The 20589-nt window shown below is 46.0% G+C and overlaps 1 protein-coding gene across 1 annotated transcript; it reads left to right on the top strand.

Moving 5' to 3' along the window:
• Positions 1-1322: 1322 nt before the first annotated feature.
• On the top strand, positions 1323-6696 carry LOC119382111 (membrane metallo-endopeptidase-like 1). The gene is made up of 3 exons (XM_037649843.1): positions 1323-1340; positions 3821-5461; positions 6526-6696. The coding sequence occupies exons 1-3, from the start codon at positions 1323-1325 to the stop codon at positions 6694-6696; spliced, it is 1830 nt and encodes a 609-aa protein (XP_037505771.1).
• The last annotated feature ends 13893 nt before the right edge of the window (positions 6697-20589 follow it).

Below are 20589 nucleotides of genomic sequence, written 5' to 3'. Positions count from 1 at the left end.
AATTTTGTAATCATGAGTTGCAATCCGTCCCCTGAGTCATGATTACAATTTGCCCACTTATAATCAAGGTGGTAAACATTATATTAGAATACTCTCCACTGTAGCAGCGATTTTGGTATGCTATCCGTAGCCGGGGCACCACTTTAATTAATGACAACCGACGTGCCTGATGCTACGCAATTCAATTTAACATACTATTTACCTTTTGCAGACTAGTGTTACTCTAAAGAACTTGACAGAAAATTCCACTGACCACTCGGTCAATCCCTGTATTGGGTATTGAGTCACTGGCTGAAGATAAGAAGAAGAAGAAGGGCCCAACGAGAAGCCGCACGAATACCAACGAACCGACGCCACATCCGCTCCTTCAGAACCGCTACGTCCAACGCCTTCCAAGCAAACGCCACAGAAACAGCAACAAACCGGGAAGCAGGATCGCATAACAAGAGAACTTCGCATCGAAGATGACGGACGATAATCGTACAGACTTTTCGAGCGTCGGCCACGCCCGTGGTCGTCAGGAAACCAGCAGAGAGCGCAACCGCGGAGCGTCTGGAGCACCGCCCGACACTTCGTTCCGGAAAGAACCGCAGGAGCCAAGATGCTCGGCCTCCGAGACGTTTGACATCCCGACCCAATGTATGTCCCAATCCACGGAACGTAGTCTTAACCACGACAAGTCACGCTCGAGAGAGGCCGCATCACTGTTGTCGAGCCGCCCTTTGAAGAATCACGTCGTTCAGCCTCAGCTGCCGAAAGAGCCCACATCGGCTGTCCATGACAGGATCCATGAGAACACCACCGTCGAGAAAACGAAAAGAGCAATCAAAAGCCGTTCGCCGCCGCCAGTGATGCGTAGTCATCTGACTCCTCGTAACACCGCATGTAGCTCGCCATCCAGTAAGCAAGAAAACTCATCACTTGCTGCGAAACATCCGGCGAACATTTACTGCTCAACGGGATCGCGTGCATTGTCCCGATCGCCCGATAGACGCTCGCATTCACCCACCAACGTTCCCCTCACGCAGACGGCCGGAAAGACTTCTGAGCCATGGGAGAAATGGCACTCTGATCACGCTCTTCCGCTGGCGAAGAAAACCAATACAATTGCCTCTACTAGACGCGGAGTGGCGCGAAATGCCTTTGGAGCCCAAGAAGGGGCACCATCGAACTTGCGCACGACGAACTCGAGGTGGCTATCCGAAGGTAGTTATCCAGGACAAAAGTTGGACCAGCGCCCTCCGAAGCCGTACTTTTGGCGAGCGTCACCGCAGCGGCAACGCGCGCCTCTGGAACGGGGGCGGACTTACTTCAGTCCGCAGATGAGTCCGAGCTCCTGGGTAAGTACACAGCTCAGCGTTGTGGGAAACGCGCAGGATAGACGAATGTAGAGACAAGAACCACTGTGGTGTCACAGTTTGGTCAGTTTCCAGGAACACTAACGTCAATTCAGCGTCAGGGCGCAGGCTTCTCTTGAACTGAACGCTGGGACATCTTTTCGCGCTACTAAGTGACGGGGACAGGAACCGATTGGCTCTCGCTTGAATGCATAAAAGTAAAAACCGACGACTACTCAATGCGAAATCGGTTGGGTTCTTGTTAACAATATGGTGATATTTCCAAGGACCACCATGTTGCATTACATACTGCACAACATTACTTGTGCGTAATTCGAAGGGCGTGCGTTAGGGACCCACTGACGGCAAAGGTGTTTCTTCGACTACGCTAGTTCACTTCCATTTATGTCATAATTACAGCACTACTGTTTAAAATATTAGATAATGTTTTCTACGCTTTCCTTGGCTTAATTGTCTGACGGATTCATTAGGTTATGTGTAACAAAAAAAAAACGAGCCCCTCGAACAATTCTTCTTCTTTCGTTCTTTGAAATGAACAAAGGTATAGACAAGACGACGCTCTTGCCTGCTTGTCTTTACGAGTTGTTATCTGTGCAGTGCCTGCTAACTACATGCCTAAATGTAGAACGGCTGGCCGCAGGAGGCGGAACTGCGGGTGGGAAGACAATTTTCGAATTTGTTGTTTGAGACCATAGGCTTCCTAACCGTAGTAGGCCGGGCCCCGAACCCGCTATGACGTGCCTTCAGAGTTTGAATAATTCTATTTGAGAAACTGCATAACATTCACGGTAACGTTCAGCACGGCCGGTATTAAGTCAGAGTTGTTATCAACTTCTTAATTGATTGCATGCTTTTGTACACGTATTGCAATTGCCGAGTTGAAGTCGACTAGTACTGTAGGCGCGTGTACTCAATAGAGCTACTGACATCAGTACCATTCCGATATGTACATTGTCGAGACATGTCATGATACGCATCACTGACCATTTGACACAAAAAAGCAAGGCCTTGATTTTTGGAGGACAAAGCCACCTGCCCGAGGGCGAGGGCACGGCGCATGTCCTACCGGTATCTGGCTGCTATAAAGAGTAGAGTGACGCAATAAACCATGTCAGTTGAGAGTAGCGCTGTGTTCCGTCTTCTTTGTTGTGGTGTCGTTTTTTGCGCTAAAAAAGCAATATGGCGATATGGTGAAAGTATGCAGAACAAACAGGCTAGGCCAATATTTTCCGCCACCTTCTTTGAAAGGGGGTGTATTTAGACATCGACATCGACATTTTTCGTAGTTGTTAGTGACAGTGTGTGTTGAATGACCTCCGATTACTGTAAGCCTAATCATATTACTATTCTCCACTACATACACATCTCAAGTTCGCCGTGCAAGGTAGTACGTGCGGTTAGATAAGAAGAAAAGCCGGCGAAAAGATAATATCATTCCCTCTAACTGAAAAGCGTGTTCGGCCGTTCGGCTCGCTAGTAGTCTCTTCGTTGAAATGGGGGGCACCGTAGCTACATATGTACACCAGGCCCGTAGGCAGGAATTTTTTTTTCCGGAAGGAGGGGGGGGGGGGGGGCACTTGATGAAGGCGTTGTCTAATTTAGAAAAGCACCTATTTTCATTATTTTCGGTATTGCAACACCATCGGGGGGAAGGGAGCTAGCCCCCCTCCCTCCCCCCCCCCCCCTTCCCGGCACCTGGCTACGGGCCTGATGTACACTGTGAAATTCGGGCCTACAATGTGCCGAACAGTCCTTGGTGTTTAGTCAACGGTCGCTTCTGCAATCCGAAACAGAGTGGCATAGTAGTGGCGGCGCCGCTATACAGTCGCGCTCAATATGTCTTACAGCACGGAAGCGCGTGGCGTCACGAGCTCAAAAATAGCGCATGGCACAACTTGCCTTAGTTTCTACGACCAAATTATACTTTCTAATTTGGGATCACCCAAGTAAGTTAAGACCTAGTGTAGTCCATGGGTGAACTTTCAGCTCGTGAGCTAGGCCACGCGCTCCCGTCTTGCAAGTCATATTGAACGCGAGTGTACCTCCGTGTTCAATTAATAAATCAGTCCTCGAGACGCCTAAACTCTTTCGTTGTAGGCAAATTTGTTGCGGCGGTTTTTCTAAAGAGAGTTGTCACAGCTATATTCGCCACGTAACCTTAGTCGATAATTTTCATCTCTGCAGGGTGACAAGCCTTGTCCATTTTCTAAGAAAGACTCTGTCTTCTGGATAACTTAAGGCTGAAGAAGAGGGTTTTCCTGTTCGTCTTCGTCGTTGTCCTTGGCCTGCTGCTCACCATAGCCTGGTTCTTCTCGCGAGACAAAGTGCGCGCCGGCAGCGAGAAAGCACTGCTCTGTCTCACGGATGATTGCCGCGAATATGCCTTGTACTTAGACTTCCGCCGCAATCTTTCCGTGGACCCCTGCAATGACTTTTACACACACGTCTGTTCCTCGTGGCAGCCCCCTTACGGGTACGACCAGATCGCCAGTACAGCGATGGCCGAGATCATGATCAAGTGGATACGGTCCTTCGCAGAATTTTTAGATCAAGCAGCGAGCACCAGCGACGTGGGAAAGAAGCCACAGGCGCTGTTCGAGGCGTGTGTGGCAGATCGTTCGACGGACTTTTCCGATGTCAAGCGCTTTCGTGGATTTCTATCTGAGCTCAACCTTTCGTGGCCGGAGCAGCCGCCTGTAGTGCCCAGCGCGCTGGGTGTGCTGATCGACTTAGCCTTGAATTGGCACGACACCTTCTGGCTCACGCTCAGAGTGGATGCGGGTAACGATTCGCAGACGGAGAAGCGTCGCAGAAAGAGGTTGCTGATAACACCGGGAAGCGAAGATACACTCGCCTTCTTCGCCAGAAACCATTTTCACGTGCTAAAGCACAACGCTTACATGGATTACTGGAAGATGCATTTCAAGGCGCTCTACGGAAACCAAACCATCCCTCTCACGGAAAAAGACATCTTCGAAAGCTGCTCGCTACAGACGATGGTTGTGAATCTCCTGCTCGACGCCATGAAACGGAAAACGAAGGTGCCGCTTCTCATTCCACTCTCTCGCATCGGCGATTACACGGGAAGACTGAATTCGTCACTGTGGTTGGACCAGCTCAACTCTCACGCTAACGAACGATTCTCATTCACTAGCGAAGACGAAGCGTTTGTCGAAGACCACTACTATCTTGAGGCAATCGGTGAACTATTCACAAAGTACGACGATGAAGTCTTGCTCCGTCAAATGTCTTGGGAGTTCGTTCAGACCCACATCGTCGTGTTGGACAAAGCGCCCTTGGAGATAGCCCTTTGGGGTGAAGTCCACGCTGCACGTTACATTCCACTCTACTGCGCTATGTACGTCGAAGACGTCTACAGGCCGCTCCTAGCTTACTTGTACTCCACTTCACGTCTGACATATCGCGACCGCCTTCTTGTCAACACTGGCCTGGAGAGCGTCGTGCGACAAGTCACGAGGAAGGTGAAAACGTCCTGGTTCAGCGAACCAAGCAAAGCGACAGCCCTGCAGAAGTACACGTCCATGCGCTTCAGACTGTGGCCACCGGACCTCCCCCAAGAAGAAGTCGAAAGGTTCTACAGATGCTTTCCCAACAGTGGGAGGTCCTTTGTGCAGATATGGATCGAAGGACACGAGTGCATGCGTCGTGTACCGGACACTCCTTTTCAAGAGAGCAGTCGTGGTATGCACAGCGTCATATCTTCCCGCTCATTCATTTACGACTACCTTTCAAACTCCATTGACGTGGCCATTACAACTTTCTCTCGCCCCGTTTATTACTCATACGGGACGAGAGCCATGTTTTATGGTGGCGTAGGGTTCTTGTTCGCCTCGCAAATAATGAAGGCGCAAGATCCGACGGGTCTCTACATTACAGCTAACGAAAGCGTTGTGGAAGGTTCCTGGATGGCACCCTACGACTCGGATGAGTTCCAGAACAGGGTTCAGTGCCTTGGCAACGGTACCGAAGATTACCTCGTCTCCCACGTCGCTGCGCTGGAAGTTGCGTACTCGGCGTTTGCCGCAGGCGACGACATCGATTACAGTCGCCGTCCAATAAGCAGGAACCTGACGGAAGCCCAGGTAGGTGCAATCGATGGACACTGGCTTCGAATACACTTTGAATAACATATAAAGTTATAGCTCATATCTCGCCCTTTCACGCGACCATGTGCCTATCGTGAGACGTATGCGCTGCATTACCTACAAATAGGTTTAATGAATTAGTTCATGATTCACTCAGCGAACGAATTCGGAGCTTCGGGATGGGAGAATAGAGCGGAACAATAAACAAAACCGTAACGACACTCATTTTCGGACATTTCTGCAGCAGCAATTGAAGTTGGAGCTAAATGACAAAGGCAGCAACCAGGCAAGCTCTCCCAAGCCACAAAATACCTAAAGGAGAAACCACAAAACATGAAAGTGTCTAATTCAACTGATCATGTAGAATTCGCCGAACTGTCAAAAAGTATAGATCCGAAGAAAGTAACCAATATAGGGAATGATAACGTCAAAAGGGAAGGGAGTGAAAAAATGAGGGGCAGCATCAAAGCAGCTAAAAGGAAACTCCGCGTAGAAAAGACAATGTATGCAGTACCAGATGAGCAGAACAGGGCTAGTAACAACTTCGATGACATAGTGAAAGAAGCGGATGACTTCAATTCAAATATCCTACCTTGAATGAAAGCAAGGTCGAACAGGGTACCATTCGTAACTACTGATGAGGTTCGAAGTTTTCAACGGCGCGCATTTACATTTATTCGATCATTTGGAATCGTAATCTGAGGAATCGTCCCTAATTCGACATCTCTTTGCATAAAACTTGTCTTCTTTCACACGGTGACAAGTAAATGGAAAAATCATAGCCTTTATTTATATGAAATCTTCGCATAATCATGAAAAGCATAAATTTCATCAGTTGATCAATTGCGCTACATATATTACACGTACGTTCAAGGTTACCAGAAGTTTTAGCATTGAATTAGCTAGTCAACGACCTCCTATTATTGTCCACGGAAACGAGCTTGCCCGCTATTTTACAATCAAGACTTCAACGCAGTTATGTTATTCGAGAACAAAACAGAAAACACGCTTATATGTAATCTGTTTATACAAGACTCACAAATTACTGCGACCGCACGCAGGTCTTCTTCTTGATGTTGTGCCATGCCATGTGCCACGTCGCGAGGCCTGTGCGAGATCTATCCACCGACTGCAACATGCTGCTCAAGAACTCCCCGCACTTCTCCGAAGCCTTCCACTGTGCTCGCGGATCGCCAATGAATCCGGAAAGAAAATGCGGCTTCTTCGAATGAACATTCGTACCATGCTGTGCAGGCTGTGCGGTTACACGCATCGACGGTGAAATCGTGTTGCATCGTAGAGGCGCCATTTAAACCACATGCGCGAACTCTAAACACCGTAGGCGTGGTCATCAGTGCAGCTATAGTTTACGCCATAGATTGTTACTCTTACAACTACAGCTAATCATTATGATAAGAAGAGATCGCAATTCGCTTTCCTATGTTTTATCATTAGGTACAACCGTGAGCAAAAGTATACGGACCACGGGAGCCCGTGCCAAATTGCGTCGACGTGCTATCTGCCGGCGTCGTCCTTGTGGTCGAGAGGACGCGAAGAGCAGCGGCGCGCATGCGCGTCCCATCCTATACCCTTGCTGTCATGTAGCTTTGCCTGACGCGCTTTCGGTGCTCGTCGACTGAACACCGACTGGGTATCGCTTTCTCTGCTCTGTCGTATCTGCACCATCGTTTTATGTAGCGGCTGCGGCTTGGCTGACTCGCACGCCCGGCGCGCATCGCTTTTTTTTTTTCTTATCGCGCCTCATTATGCAATGCTCTATATGCCGCTGCAAACATGGGAACCGTTTGCGGTAATACAACGCCGCAGAAAGGAGTAATTTCGCGCGAGTCATCTAACGGCGTCATAGAAAGCAGTGCCACGGCCGATTTTATGTAGCGGCCGTGGCAGTGCGCTGCGTGATAGAAAAAAAATCAATGCGTGCCGAACGCGCGAGCCAGCGCAGCCGCAGCTTAAAACCATTGCAGATGGGACGGAGCCAGAGCACTGAACGGGCCGTGATTGTCGGCCAGGGCCCGGTCTGAGCCCGGCACTCGTTGAAGCTCACCAGCCGGTGACTCAAAGCGAGACACGGGCCCGGCCCGAACTCGAGAAAGTATTTCACCTACCCGGCCCGGCCCGGCCTGGCTCGACCGCAGATCGAGCCCGACAGGGGCCCGAGCCAATAATCTAGGTGGTGTTGCCTGAACATGGAATCGCCAGCAAGGCGTTTTAAGTAGCAGCATATCTATGTTTTGTTGGCGCATGCTACAAGTATGTTTTAATCTACGGTAGTTCCTTGTCCAAAAGGACCTCACTATGGTAACAGTTGACCGGACATACTGGGTACAATGAATGGTTATTCGGCAGTGGTATATACTGTACCTATTTTTCTGCAAATACAATGGTAATCATCAAGAGCGTTTGGTAGCAGATATTGTAGCACGAAAAGTGATTTGCAGCATGAATTAAGTTTCAACGGGGAGCGCAATAAGAACAGAAGAGACAGAGCACATAACGTGCACCAACTAGCCCAACAAGTTTTACTAAAGCACATAACGCTCCATTCACTTTGTTTTGTTTTTTTTTAACAGCGAAACTGTTTAAGCCATAGTGTTGAATTGCGCAAACGGGACAGGGACTAAAGGAAGAGACGACGACACACAGAGCGCAAACTACCAAAGAAAGTTTATTTATTTGAGCACATAATTTTTATACACCGCACAAAGCAAAAGCGGTTTTTTCAGTCCTTCGTAAACTTCTTAGCCTGTGCCATCGCAATAATAGCGATAGGAAATCTAATGCGTGCGCTAAGAAGCACAAGGTCACCTAGTTCCTTGCAGGAGTGATGTTGTTTACAGGATCCCCCATTCTTGAGGTAAGAAATATATAGGCCAGACCAGAAGGTGTCTTAATGATAGGCTTAAAGAGCACAATAACAATGTAAAAAATGGGCGTGACGGATGGCTTGTAATGCATTGTAAGACACGTGGCTGTCAACCTGTTTTCGGTGCATGTACTGTTGTCTTATCCGTGAATGCTAAGTGTACAAGTGAAATCATTCTATGTGAAAACATCGTTAGATTAGGTCCTGAATGCGTCAGCACGCCGTCTGTCAACTTATCTGACAAAGAGCTTGCGTTTTTAAGAAGTTGATTGTTTTACGTGAATGCCTAGTGGTGCTTATGCGGTGTATAAAAATTGAGTGCTCGAGCACAAGAGTGACAAAAAAGAAAACACCAGCAACGGCCCCGCTGGACTCTTAGAGGTGAGCTCGGCGGACGCGGTTTCCTGTGCGCGCGCGGGCGTTGAGGCTGCTTCTGAAAGTAAAATCAGGAAGCTATAGAAAGAATTAGCATATATTAGGCAGATGATGGTTCAGTGTAATCAAAGTAACGCCGCATTAAAAGAGAACAGAAAGCTCAGAGTAAAACAACAGAATTAGGAGAGGAGTAGCAGAAAACAGAGAACTGACTAAAATTGTGGCGGAGGAAAGGGAAACAGACATGGCGGAAGGTGTAGCTCTTCCGCCTAAACGGAAAGCCAGGGAAGGTACACTGGGAAAGAGTGAGAAAAAGGCCAAACTAGTTAATACACTTCAGGAGCGTCAGGAAGAAGTCGAGCAAAGGATCGAGCCTCAAAACTTGGGGAAATGGGTGCAAGGATCATGCAACAAATGTAGCAGCAGCTTAATGCGATAGTAACCCGCATCGCAGATATAGAAACAAGAGTAGCAGTGGCGGTGGTCCCATCACAACGACAGGCAAGCCCTACATCAAACCCCCGGTGCTAATCGAGGGAGCAGGTAAACTGTAACGCCGCCATGGATAGACGAGACTCATACACGATCTGGCAATGGAAGAATAGGGGATACGATAGAAAAAGATTCAATCTACAACAGCACCTGATTAACAAAGAAAGCCCAGATATCATATTTCTGTTTGTTTGACGTATACGGCCACACCACCTGCAGGACGCTCTGCATCATCGATGCACAGGACTGGAACGTATCCTTTGATATACGGTCTTTTGGCGTTCCACGTCTCGGTAAGACAGAGAACGTCCACTGCAGTAAGTATGGGGTCCCGTTCCACATCGTCTACGTGGGCATGCAAAGTTCCAACGAAAGCAGTTTGCTTTCAGCCATTTTATATACATTCCTCCTGGCTTCTTCTAACTCTTCTTCTAGCCTCTTCTTTTCCGCCTTCTCCAACCAATTCCTTTTGTTCCTTTGGAACTATACTAAAACTAGCACCATCTAGCGATATTATATGCAATTATATATATATATATATATATATATATATATAGATAATATATATATATATATATATATATATATATATATATATATATATATATATATATATATATATATATATATATATATATACGTGACTTCCTTGCTGCAACTATATATATATATATATATATATATATATATATATATATATATATATATATATATATATATATATATATATATAATATATATATAGTTGCAGCAAGGAAGTCACGTTGGCCCCGGTAGGTAGAATAAGGAACAAGAGAGAGTACGACTCACGTTGGTTTTTGCGGTATGTTTACTGACGTTTCGGCTGGTGGACCAGCCTTTGTCAAAGTAACAAGTACATGTCAACGAGTCTCCTTATAAATACGATATACATGAGATAGCATAGCATGGCGACGTAAATCAGCGATTACACAATTCACTGCGTGCAGTGCTCATGACGGTACAGTTAGATCACATGCGGAAAAAAGAAGAAAAGAAAAAAAGAAAAAAGTACAAAAATCACTTCTTCGCGCACGCAGCATTACTATGTACAAACGCGATATCGACGATTACAATGCTAACATGGCAATATCAATGTGCCGCGGACAGTGCAGCGAGATTGTGCGTTCAGTTATTGCGAGGCAAATAGATGAGTAGTCTACTCTTTTTATTGGCGCGTGCGCGGTGAAATTCAGTCTTGCATCCATACCTATGGTAACAGGAGGGGTGATTAATCAGCGCAACTAACTATAATAATAATACTATGTTTACTATCCTGCTACATAGTAATGCTGTGTGCGCGAAGAAGTGATTTTTGTACTTTTTTCTTTTTTTCTTTTCTTCTTTTTTCCGCATGTGATCTAACTGTACCGTCATGAGCACTGCACGCAGTGAATTGTGTAATCGCTGATCTACGTCGCCATGCTATGCTATCTCATGTATATCGTATTTATAAGGAGACTCGTTGACATGTACTTGTTACTTTGACAAAGGCTGGTCCACCAGCCGAAACGTCAGTAAACATACCGAAAAAACCAACGTGCGTCGTACTCTCTCTTGTTCCTAACGCCATCTAGTGAGCACTTCACGAACTAGAGGTGGCTACTACAAACATACAAACGGAGGATGGACAGACCCACGGCATAAGGAGCTTAGCCCCTAAAATGAGGTGTAATGAAAACATACTGTGACCTCCTCTGTGGAGGTGCATAGATTTTTAGGAATGTACGTACTGTTAAAATATCAAATCTTTTTGATAATAGACGGCAGGCGTGATTCTTCATATGCAATATTGTTTGCAACAAATTTAGGTAGCCCCAGACATGATCGTAACGATTCACGTTCCAATAAAACCAGTGGTCGAACTTTATACGCCGGAGCGCCAGAAAACAAAATGCAGCCGAATTCTAGTATCGGTCGAATTTACATGCAATAAATTATGACGAGCACGTCTCTGCGCAAACCGGCCACGTTTATTATTGAGCCTACTCAGCACTCCTACTGCGCGTGCTCCCTTAGTAGCCATGTTTTCTATATGGGGACTCCAGTTAAGTTTTTCGGTATAGGTTACCCCTAAATACCTAACTGACTCGACCTGAGGTATGACGTCTTGTCGGTAGAGTAATGAAATTTGCACTGGGACATTTTGTGGGAAAACTACAATTGCGCTTTTATTAATATTTAGCGATAGGTTAATATCCTCCAGCCACGTTTCCAGGCTATTCATATATGTCTGCAGAATTTCGTAAAGTGTGCGAATGTCTGCTGAAGTAGCGAAAAATGCGATGTCATCAGCATACACATACACCTGCACGTCCTGCTGTATGGGGATAGTAAATAGTAGAACATTAAAGATTAAGGATGATAACACTGACCCTTGCGGGAGGCCTCTCGTTTGCTTATACTTTCAAGAATTGACACCAGATTGCGAGCAATAAAATTCTTTATCGCTTCAGAAAGCCTATAGACCCATGCCACAAAGTATTCTGGCAGTCCTAATTTCTGAAGCGAATTTATCACTTTCACATGCTCCACACTGTCATAGGCTTTGGTGATATCTAAGGTTACTAAAGCGGAATATTGTTCCTGATATCGAGCAAGCTGCATTCTATTTTCGAGATCAACATGCGCACACCCAATGGAGCAACCACGCCTGAAACTAATTTCACATGGGCTCAGTGTCATTTTTTCCGACATCCAGCGATCTACCCGGCTATGTAAAATTCTCTCGACGAGTTTTACTAGATTCAATGTGAGTGCTATAGGCCTGATATTAGCTAAGGTAAACCCAGCGCCTTGCTTTTTTAATAATGGAATAATTTTTGCAACTCTCCAATCGGATGGGATCCAAGAATTTCTAATTAAATTATTAACAATTTCGAGTAGGCCAATGGGTTATATTTTATGTACTGTTTTTATTACCGACGTCGTCATACCATCAGGACCTGGCGCGGAATTAGGCAGCGCGCTCTTACCACACTCACTAGATCGGCAGCTGCGACCTCCTCAAAATCCTCACCCTTTGAGGGGTCTGGGGTTGGTATAAGAGAGCACTCGTAAAGCCACTCTCTAGGCCCTGAGCTATAGCTTCGAGAAAAGACTTCAGTTGACTTGGTGTTGATACTTCAGATTCTACGTTTTTCAGTACCGGAAGAACTTTCTTGGTTCTCAGAAAGTGAAATGGTGCTTTTCTGTTTTGCCGTCTTTGAAAGAAACTAACATAGTTCTCTGTCAAATTTGTCCTTCGCAATGGCAACGGTTCTCTTAAAAATAGCGGCGGTATACTTATAATCACTCCAGTTGCGAGGGCATTGGTTGAAAAGTAATTTTTTCTATGCAGCTTTTCTTAACCTATAAACCCTCGAACAGTCCGCATTCCACCAAGGGTTGGTAGAAGCGCTTTTGGAGCTTTGTATGGGGAATTTTGGAATTATTCAACGAGTCTTTTAGGATGTCGCTTAATCTGATAGCGCCTGGTTCCCTATCATCTGTTCGGTTAGATAAAGCCGCTCGTAAACGGGATTCAGCAGAGAGCCTCTTTTCCTCATCGTTTACAGTAAACCACGATGTAAACAACACAACTTCCGAACATTATTTTGTAAAACCCTCGCCGAAGCGGATAATCGTGCGGTAGTAATTGGAGGAGACTTTAATGCTCAACATGCAGCATGGGGCTATAAATTCGAGACCCCCAAAGGCAGACAGCTCTAGATAGACGCGCAAAAGGAGGGCCTAACCCTAGTAACAGATCCTTCACACACCACAGGGGTGAGTGATATCGCCGATGCTGTTTAACCTGGCATTAATCGGATTACCAGCCAAAGAAATTTACAAAAAATTGAGGGTCTTAACCACGCTCTATATGCCGATGACATTACCCTATGGGTAAAGGAAGGTAGTGATGGACAAATAGAACAGACACTCCAAAGCGCGATAAAAACAGTCGAACAATATCTACAGAGAACTAACTGGACTGGTTTGCTCGGCGGAAAAATCAGAATTATTATTATACAGGCCGACACGCAGGGGCCGTAAATCAAACAGCTACAGAGGGGAAGACAATCTCTAAACGGACATACAATTGAAGATCTCCGCTGGTGAACCCGTACCTAAGGTGGATAAAATCAGAATGTTGGGACTACTAATTGAAGCAAAATGAAACAATGGAGAAGCCGTTAGGAAGCTGGAAGGGACGATATCTCAAGTTACGAGGTTGATCAAAAGGATATATCCAGCAGACACAGCGGGATGAAAGAAGGAAGCATGATCAGACTGGTACAGGCGTTCGTTATGAGTAGTATAGTGTATGTAGCACCCTACCTTAGATGGTACGCTGCAGAAAAGATAAAATTAGACTGCCTAATTAGGAAAATTTTAAATAAGCCGTAGAATTACCAATCAGCACTATTACCGACAAGCTCTTAGAATTAGACCTGCACAATACACTGCAAGAGCTCATAGAGGCTCAGCGAATAGCGCAGTACGAACGCCTTTCTAAGACCCAGACAGGAAGACTAGGCATTGGGTACTATACTCAACACGGAGCCGACGTGGACATCCCGAATGATGTCAGGGATATGATAACAGTTCCTCCCTAACCAAAGAACATGCACCCTGTATATCACAAAGGTAGAAGAGAAAGAAAATTATTAGATATACAAAGAAAATTTGGAAATAGTGAAGACGCTGTCTTTATAGACTCGGCTAGATACAAGTACAGGGGCGGCTTTACAGCTGTCGTAATTGATCACGAAAAGAAGGGCAAAACTTGCGTTACGGCAAGCACAGCAAAGTCGAGACTGAGGAGATAGCTATTGCGCTAGCCGTATCGCAGACAGAAGCGGACGTATAGTAGTCAGTGTCTTTCAGGCGGCCATACGAAATTTCGCAAGCGGCCGAATCTCCCCCGAAGAACTACGAATCCTGATGGCAGGCAACAAAAGTCAAGAAAGAAATGTTTACTTAATATGGACACCCGCTTACACCTCCACCTCTCCACGAGAAAGCAATAATAATAACGCGTCTCACGGCGTGGCTAGAGGGCTTACTATCGGCCAAGTCACGGCCGATAGTACATCCGGCAGCTCTGTGCCTTTCGAGGACGAGGGTGTAGAGGAGTGGGAATGGGAGGATCGCATGACGAGATTTAAGGACATCACACAACACTACAAATTGCAAAGTTGCGTTTTTTTCCACCACCTCACCAAAAGTTAAGAAAAAAGCAGTCTGTCGACAGGCGGCGATTACAGACCAGAACTTATCCGAACCCTGTGCTCTCACACCTCATTTACCCAGACTTATGCAAGACAGATAAATGCAAGAACTGGTTCTAGAACCACTCTGGAGCACATACTATGGGAATGTTGAGGGATAACGAACAATACCGGGGATGCAGCCTCTAGCGAACGCCTCTGCGCGCGCTGGGAAACTGTTGCACAGCTCTGCCCTTGACGATCACCTATGGGCTGTCCAGCGGGCCGAAGAAGCCGCCAGGACTCAAGAACTCCTGGCCGTCACCTAGGCGGGACCTTTTGCCCGTCCCACAAACTCGCAGGACCTTTCATCAAAGTTAGTTATATGGTGTATAGGAAATAAACTTTTGCTGGTAGTTCGCTCTCGGTGTGTCATCTTCTCTTCCTTTAGTCCCTGTCCTGCTTGCGCAAATCAACACTTTGGATCGAGAACCAATATGCCCAATTGTCAGCCATTCTGTTTAAGCCGGCCGTAAAATGTCGACCCTGCCGCAAAACTATCATCATCAAGAACGGGTGTGTGCCACAGAATTTGGGCAAATCCCACTACTCACCGTTACGGCGTTGCCTGTAATAACCCTGTTGGGTGAGAGCACGAGTACAGAGAGAAAGAGAGGAAGAAAAAATAGAGAAACAAACAGAGAGACGGAAAGAAAACTACAGAGAGTGAGAAAGAGACAAATTCTAGACGAAAAAAAAATTCTTCACGAGGCGGGATTCGAATACGCTTACCCTCTATCCGAAGGCGAGCGTCCTAACCACTCGGCTATCCAGGCGCACACTAGCAGCGCATAGCATAGCCTTCTATAGTATAGCGTAGCAAGAGGGTGGGAAAGGAAAGTTAGCGTGACGACGCGTTATGTGATGGTGTGATGGTCAGGATGGTGAAGTAAGCAAGCGACGCCCACCGACGGAGACATCGCGCGCGAACTCCGCTCTATAGTGCACAGCCCAGCCGCGCCCAATCGTGTCCAGAGAGTCATGGGGCGTCCGAAGAAAGTGCATACTCCCGAGGAGGAAGCTGCACATCACGAAGCTAGACGTGTCGGTCGACGGGGAGTACGAGCGGCGAGGGGCCCGTGCTTCTCTGTGCCAAGCTTGGCGCGACTTAGTTCAAACATTTTTTTTGCGCTCTATAGCATGCTCTACCAACACACCCAATCGTACACCCTTCTGGATATGTAGCACCTCTCTTCAGCATAGTAGAACCTTGCCACTGCAGCAACAGGAATAGAGGAAAAAAGCCAAATTCATTACCGTTGTTGTAATTGCACCAACCGAGAAAAATCCTGTAACGAACTCCGAGCACCACGTGTACTTTTCGAAATACGTATAAACAGCCGAAAGGAAGAAATTACCTCTTTTTATAGCATTATTTTCATATATCACGGCGCTGCATGCTTGTACATATTCTATAAGTTTTTTGTGGCATAGCTTACAGTTCATTGCTTCGCATGTTATGGTGCGAAAAGTCAAGTTATCAAGTGATTCCGGCTGTATGCCATGCGCTGTTGCATCAGATACCCTGCAGCACTAAAGTTTCTTCAACTGCTTGCGCTAGCTGGAGGGGCGCACAAAATCTGTCTTGAGAAATCTAAAGGCGTTGGCAGTCGTTGTTCTCAGACCTCGCCCACTGGAGCAAATTTCGGACGTCACTGCGGACCTCTGCAGGATAAACATATCTGTCCCGCTCATCCCTTTATTTCGCTTGTTTTCGAACCTCGTGCCACTATAATCTATAAAACTTCTTTTTGAGGGCTTGCAGGTTTAAGCACTGTCTCCTTGCAGGTTCTCCTTGCATGTTTAAGCAGTGTCTGTTATGCACAGTTTGTACTGTGCTTTTTTTTTTTCATATTATAATGGTGTATGCCTTGTTAACGATGTTGTACCTGTAGAATGTGGGTATTGGTCTACGCAGGAAGGACTGGAAGCAGGTGGACGAAGAGATTTCGATCTATTTTGGGGGTTCGTTCCAGTTTCGGAATAAAGGCGCAAATAAGCTTCCCGATGGTTACTAATCGCGTGCATCTGGTTCGAGGTAAGGGGACATCTCCCGACACAGAATTAGCGAGTGTCTTTTTTCAAGCCAGATATTTGGTCAAGCGAATATACTTTGCCCCACACCTTGTTTAATGGACCTATGCTATTTCTGCACATTCTAACGTTGTTGCGGCAGTATCATGTAGCTCTCGCGCCATATAGCGGAGCAAGACGAAAGCTCAGACCTTAACAATGTGGGCACGCAAAGCAGGCTATGCATGTGCATGTCGCGTCGCATGACCACTGGGAGTCGTGACGGAGCGAAGCCACGGAACAAGAATGTGTCCTCATAGTGATTCTGTGTAACGAGACTCCACGCAGACCTTTCGTTTTAGTGGACTGCTGGGCCTTTTAAGAAGGTTGCCCCGCTTTGGAGCTCTGTAATTGCTCTTCCGTTTATAAGTTATAGATATGAATTTATTATTGTACATTTACTAGTACGATTACAAAATAACATTTGGGATATAAAATAAAAGCGAATGCAATTAATTAAGCGCAAGATAGTGAGATGTCAACTATACAAGCGCCTAGTCTGTTTACGTTTAGCTCACCCATTTCAGATAAATCATGTAGCCCCATATGCAAGAAGCAAAAGTCCAGTAATTATCCCCAATAAAACTTCTTCAAATAGCTTGCCCAACATAAAAAAAGCATTTTTTTTTCGAGGTAAAATATGTGGAATATATATGTATGTACAACACATGTGGAACAACTTTAAGAACTGAGCAAAGTCCAAACCCAGGCCGACCCGAGCCCACCACCTCAAACCCGGACCCAAACCTAAGCCCGGAGCTTCAGGCCCGAGCCTAGTGTTAAAGGGACCGACAACTGATTTTTCTCGACCCAGCTTGTTACGGCGCGACAGGAAGCTTACCCTTCGTAGAGTTTGTAGCTGCAGTGGTTTATCCTAAAAGCACGTAGTTATTTTATAAGCAGTATTTTCGATCTGAAAGGCTCCAAACACGCATGAAGGCTTGCTCCAGCAACGCTGAGAATTGATAGCAATGCCGCTAGCCCTTGTGTAAGCTGTCGTTGTTTTGCTTTCGCAGGAGTTACTGTAGCTATGCTTAACCACCTTTATTTTGAGCTTTCCAGCCATTTTTGAAAATAGCAAGCTGTTACAATGAGATGATGTGGCTTTATACACCTTCTCGGTAATTGTACAGAGTTGTGCGCGCCTGCGACGTCATGGATGGCTTTTCGCGGCATGGGATCATTACGCCAAGCGAAGGCAGCGCCACTTTGTTGCATACAACTAACGCAGGCCTATATGTACATTTTTATGGAGTAATATCTTTTAATATAAAGAAATGAACAATATTTCAGAACTAACAGAAAAGTCACCGAACGCCTACACCAATCAATGGTCACGTGACCGCCTTCATCGGACCGTGTATGATTTTGCCGCAAGAGGCGCCAAAGGTCATTTTTCGCGACTTTGAATGAAGAAATAAAAATATAAATCCACCTCTCGCGAGATAAACTGGGTTGGTTTGAGTCAATGCGACGGACAATCTTTCCATCAGTGCAGTCATCTCATTTCATGTTCTGGGCAGTTGTCGGTCCCTGTAACCCTTTCGGCCCTGGCGTCCTATAAAAAGGACACGAGAAAAAATCGCTCTAAATTGTGACATAAATTATTAAAAAATTAAAAAATGTGTCTGCAGTATCATCAATACACATGTGCAAACATAGGTAGTAGTTTTTCGATCTTCGTCTTCCTCGGAAGTTTGCAATGTTGAAAACAAGACGGTGGAAGGTGAAAAAGACGACTAACGCCGCCACCAAATATTTGATGACATTTTACTAAATGACTATTTTCTCTGTAGCTATCGTAATTTTCGCTGTTGTTTCTAAAGTGCTTGACGGCTTATTTACAAAAGGGGCCGTCCCTAACATTTCCGCTTAGGCCGCAGCAATGAAAAATCTTCATGTCCTAAATATAGGACACCAGGGCTTAGTGGTTGCGAGATCTTTGAATGCATTGCATGAAGACCCGGGGCCGTAGCGCTTGTGTCTACTTCCAATTTCTTGTTATTCTCCTCGGGAAATCAGCCTGCCTTTCTTGCTAATTTGCAAGGCGGTCCGAACAGCGAGATTGTACATAATTGATCCGAATACGTTTGCTGCAGTGTAAGAATGGTGCGTGAGAGGGCTTGAAGATAACGAGGATGAAGAGCAGTTCCATCAGCTTACCCATGCAGGCACGGGCGACAATAATTGCGGCGCACCAGATGAGGATTCGGCAACTTATTATGATGTTAGATCTCACAAGGCGTCCAATAATTAGATATTCCAATATTAGATTAGAAATCGCCATTCAAGTGCCTTGAAGAGCACTGTGTCACGAGTGCAAAAACTTGCTTTTGGACCTTTGAGACGCAGTAACTCATATATGGGTTGCTGGCATGCTAGCTTCACAACAATTTCAGGTTAAACACAGTAAAAAAATAGCAATATCGAAATTCACCATATTTCCCTTCACAGCCTCTAAGCCCAGGTGTCCTATATTAAGGACATGGCGCTATTTTTCTCATACACTGATGGGATGTTCAGAATAGATTATTTTCGTGCTCTTGAGGTGATAAAAAAAAAGCAATATCAACAAGAATAAAATTATCTACCCGTTAGAAAAAATTCAGGGCTGAAAGGGTTAAAACTGCTTTACCCGACCCGGCCCATGGGCCAGGCCCGGGTTTTTGGGTAGGCCAGAGCCCATGCAGTGCTCTAACCCGGGCCCTCTGCGTGGCAGTACAGTATTCTACCACAGAGCCACGTACGCTGGTGCTTGAAATTCCTTTGCACAAAGACTCTATACAGGCGTCATGTCGGGCAAGGAATCGCATTAACATGTGTAATATAGCGTGGCAGAAGAGTAAAATAACAACCAGGCGTCACACAATGTTAATTGCACAACGAGTGTTTGGTTTACAGGTCCCCCCCCCCCACCCCCCCACTGCAAAGTGCTCAACCATAATTCTTCATCGTCATCAGCAACATGCAGCATCAACCAAGTGCACATAATGCCTTACAGACATGGATTTTCTCACAGTAATACCTATAGAGCATACTATAGAGGGAAGTCTGGCGCCACCGTCTATGCAAATTTCTTCAGGGGCGCCGTTGCCGCGATGGGAATGACGGTATATTGTCTGCGAGGCTTGTGTTGGCTGGTGTTGAGCGAGGCTTCGGCTCAATAAACGGATATGACAGCACAAAATAAAACAAAACTTCTATAAATGGATCTTATTCACGCGTATTATAGTGCAGAATAAATGTCCACCCACTTGTACGACATAACCAAACAAGAAAGAAAGAAATGGACGACAAGCAGTCGCAGAGTGAACGCTGGCCTTGTCGTTTGCCTTCCAAATTTAGCGCCCGTTCGTTACTCTTTACACTTCGTAAAATTGTGCATCAACGCAGAAGTCTCCAATGTTAAATAAAACTCGTTTCTGTGCAATGATGAAAAATAAATAGCTTAATACGTGCTCCTTCAGTACGAAATCAACCACTATGACGCAAGGAACGCGTTGAAGCTAGACGCGTCTTTGAGGTGTACCGGCTCTTCGTGAACGACACCAATCCGGGCCAAGTCCGAAGCTCAGATATCCCAGCATTCCCATGCGTACAACAGCTCCCAGCGCCAGTTTTCCCTCTAGGTAATGGGCCTTTCTCGGGTCCGAACAGCACCTCCGGTGGAGATCGCCGAAATCGGAACTGGTGGCCCTTGGCTTCCGAAATTGTCCAACGCGCGCCGGTAGACAATCTCGGACGACAGCATTCGCGCCTTTCTTTGGGGAAAAAAATTGCAAGGTAGTGACACCAGATGTCGCTTGGTCCAAAAGTACCTTGCATTCTGCCGTAAAGGGCTCAGAACGGAGCTGAAAACTTAAGGTTTTTTTTTTCTTCTGGAGTAAAATAGTTTTAATTGAAGTAAAGACACTAGGCCAACGCTAAAAAAAAGGAAGTAAAGGTTTTTTTTTTTTTCGAGCCTGGTGGCACACTTGTCACCGCCCCGCTAGCCCCGTTATAAAGGGGACGCTCATAGCATCCATCCATCC

This window comes from Rhipicephalus sanguineus, chromosome 2 (genome assembly GCF_013339695.2).
Source record: "Rhipicephalus sanguineus isolate Rsan-2018 chromosome 2, BIME_Rsan_1.4, whole genome shotgun sequence".
NCBI classification, from domain to species: Eukaryota; Metazoa; Arthropoda; class Arachnida; order Ixodida; family Ixodidae; genus Rhipicephalus; species Rhipicephalus sanguineus.
The sequence above is the reverse complement of the archived record's forward strand: the minus strand, read 5'-3'. Positions and strand labels throughout refer to the sequence as shown.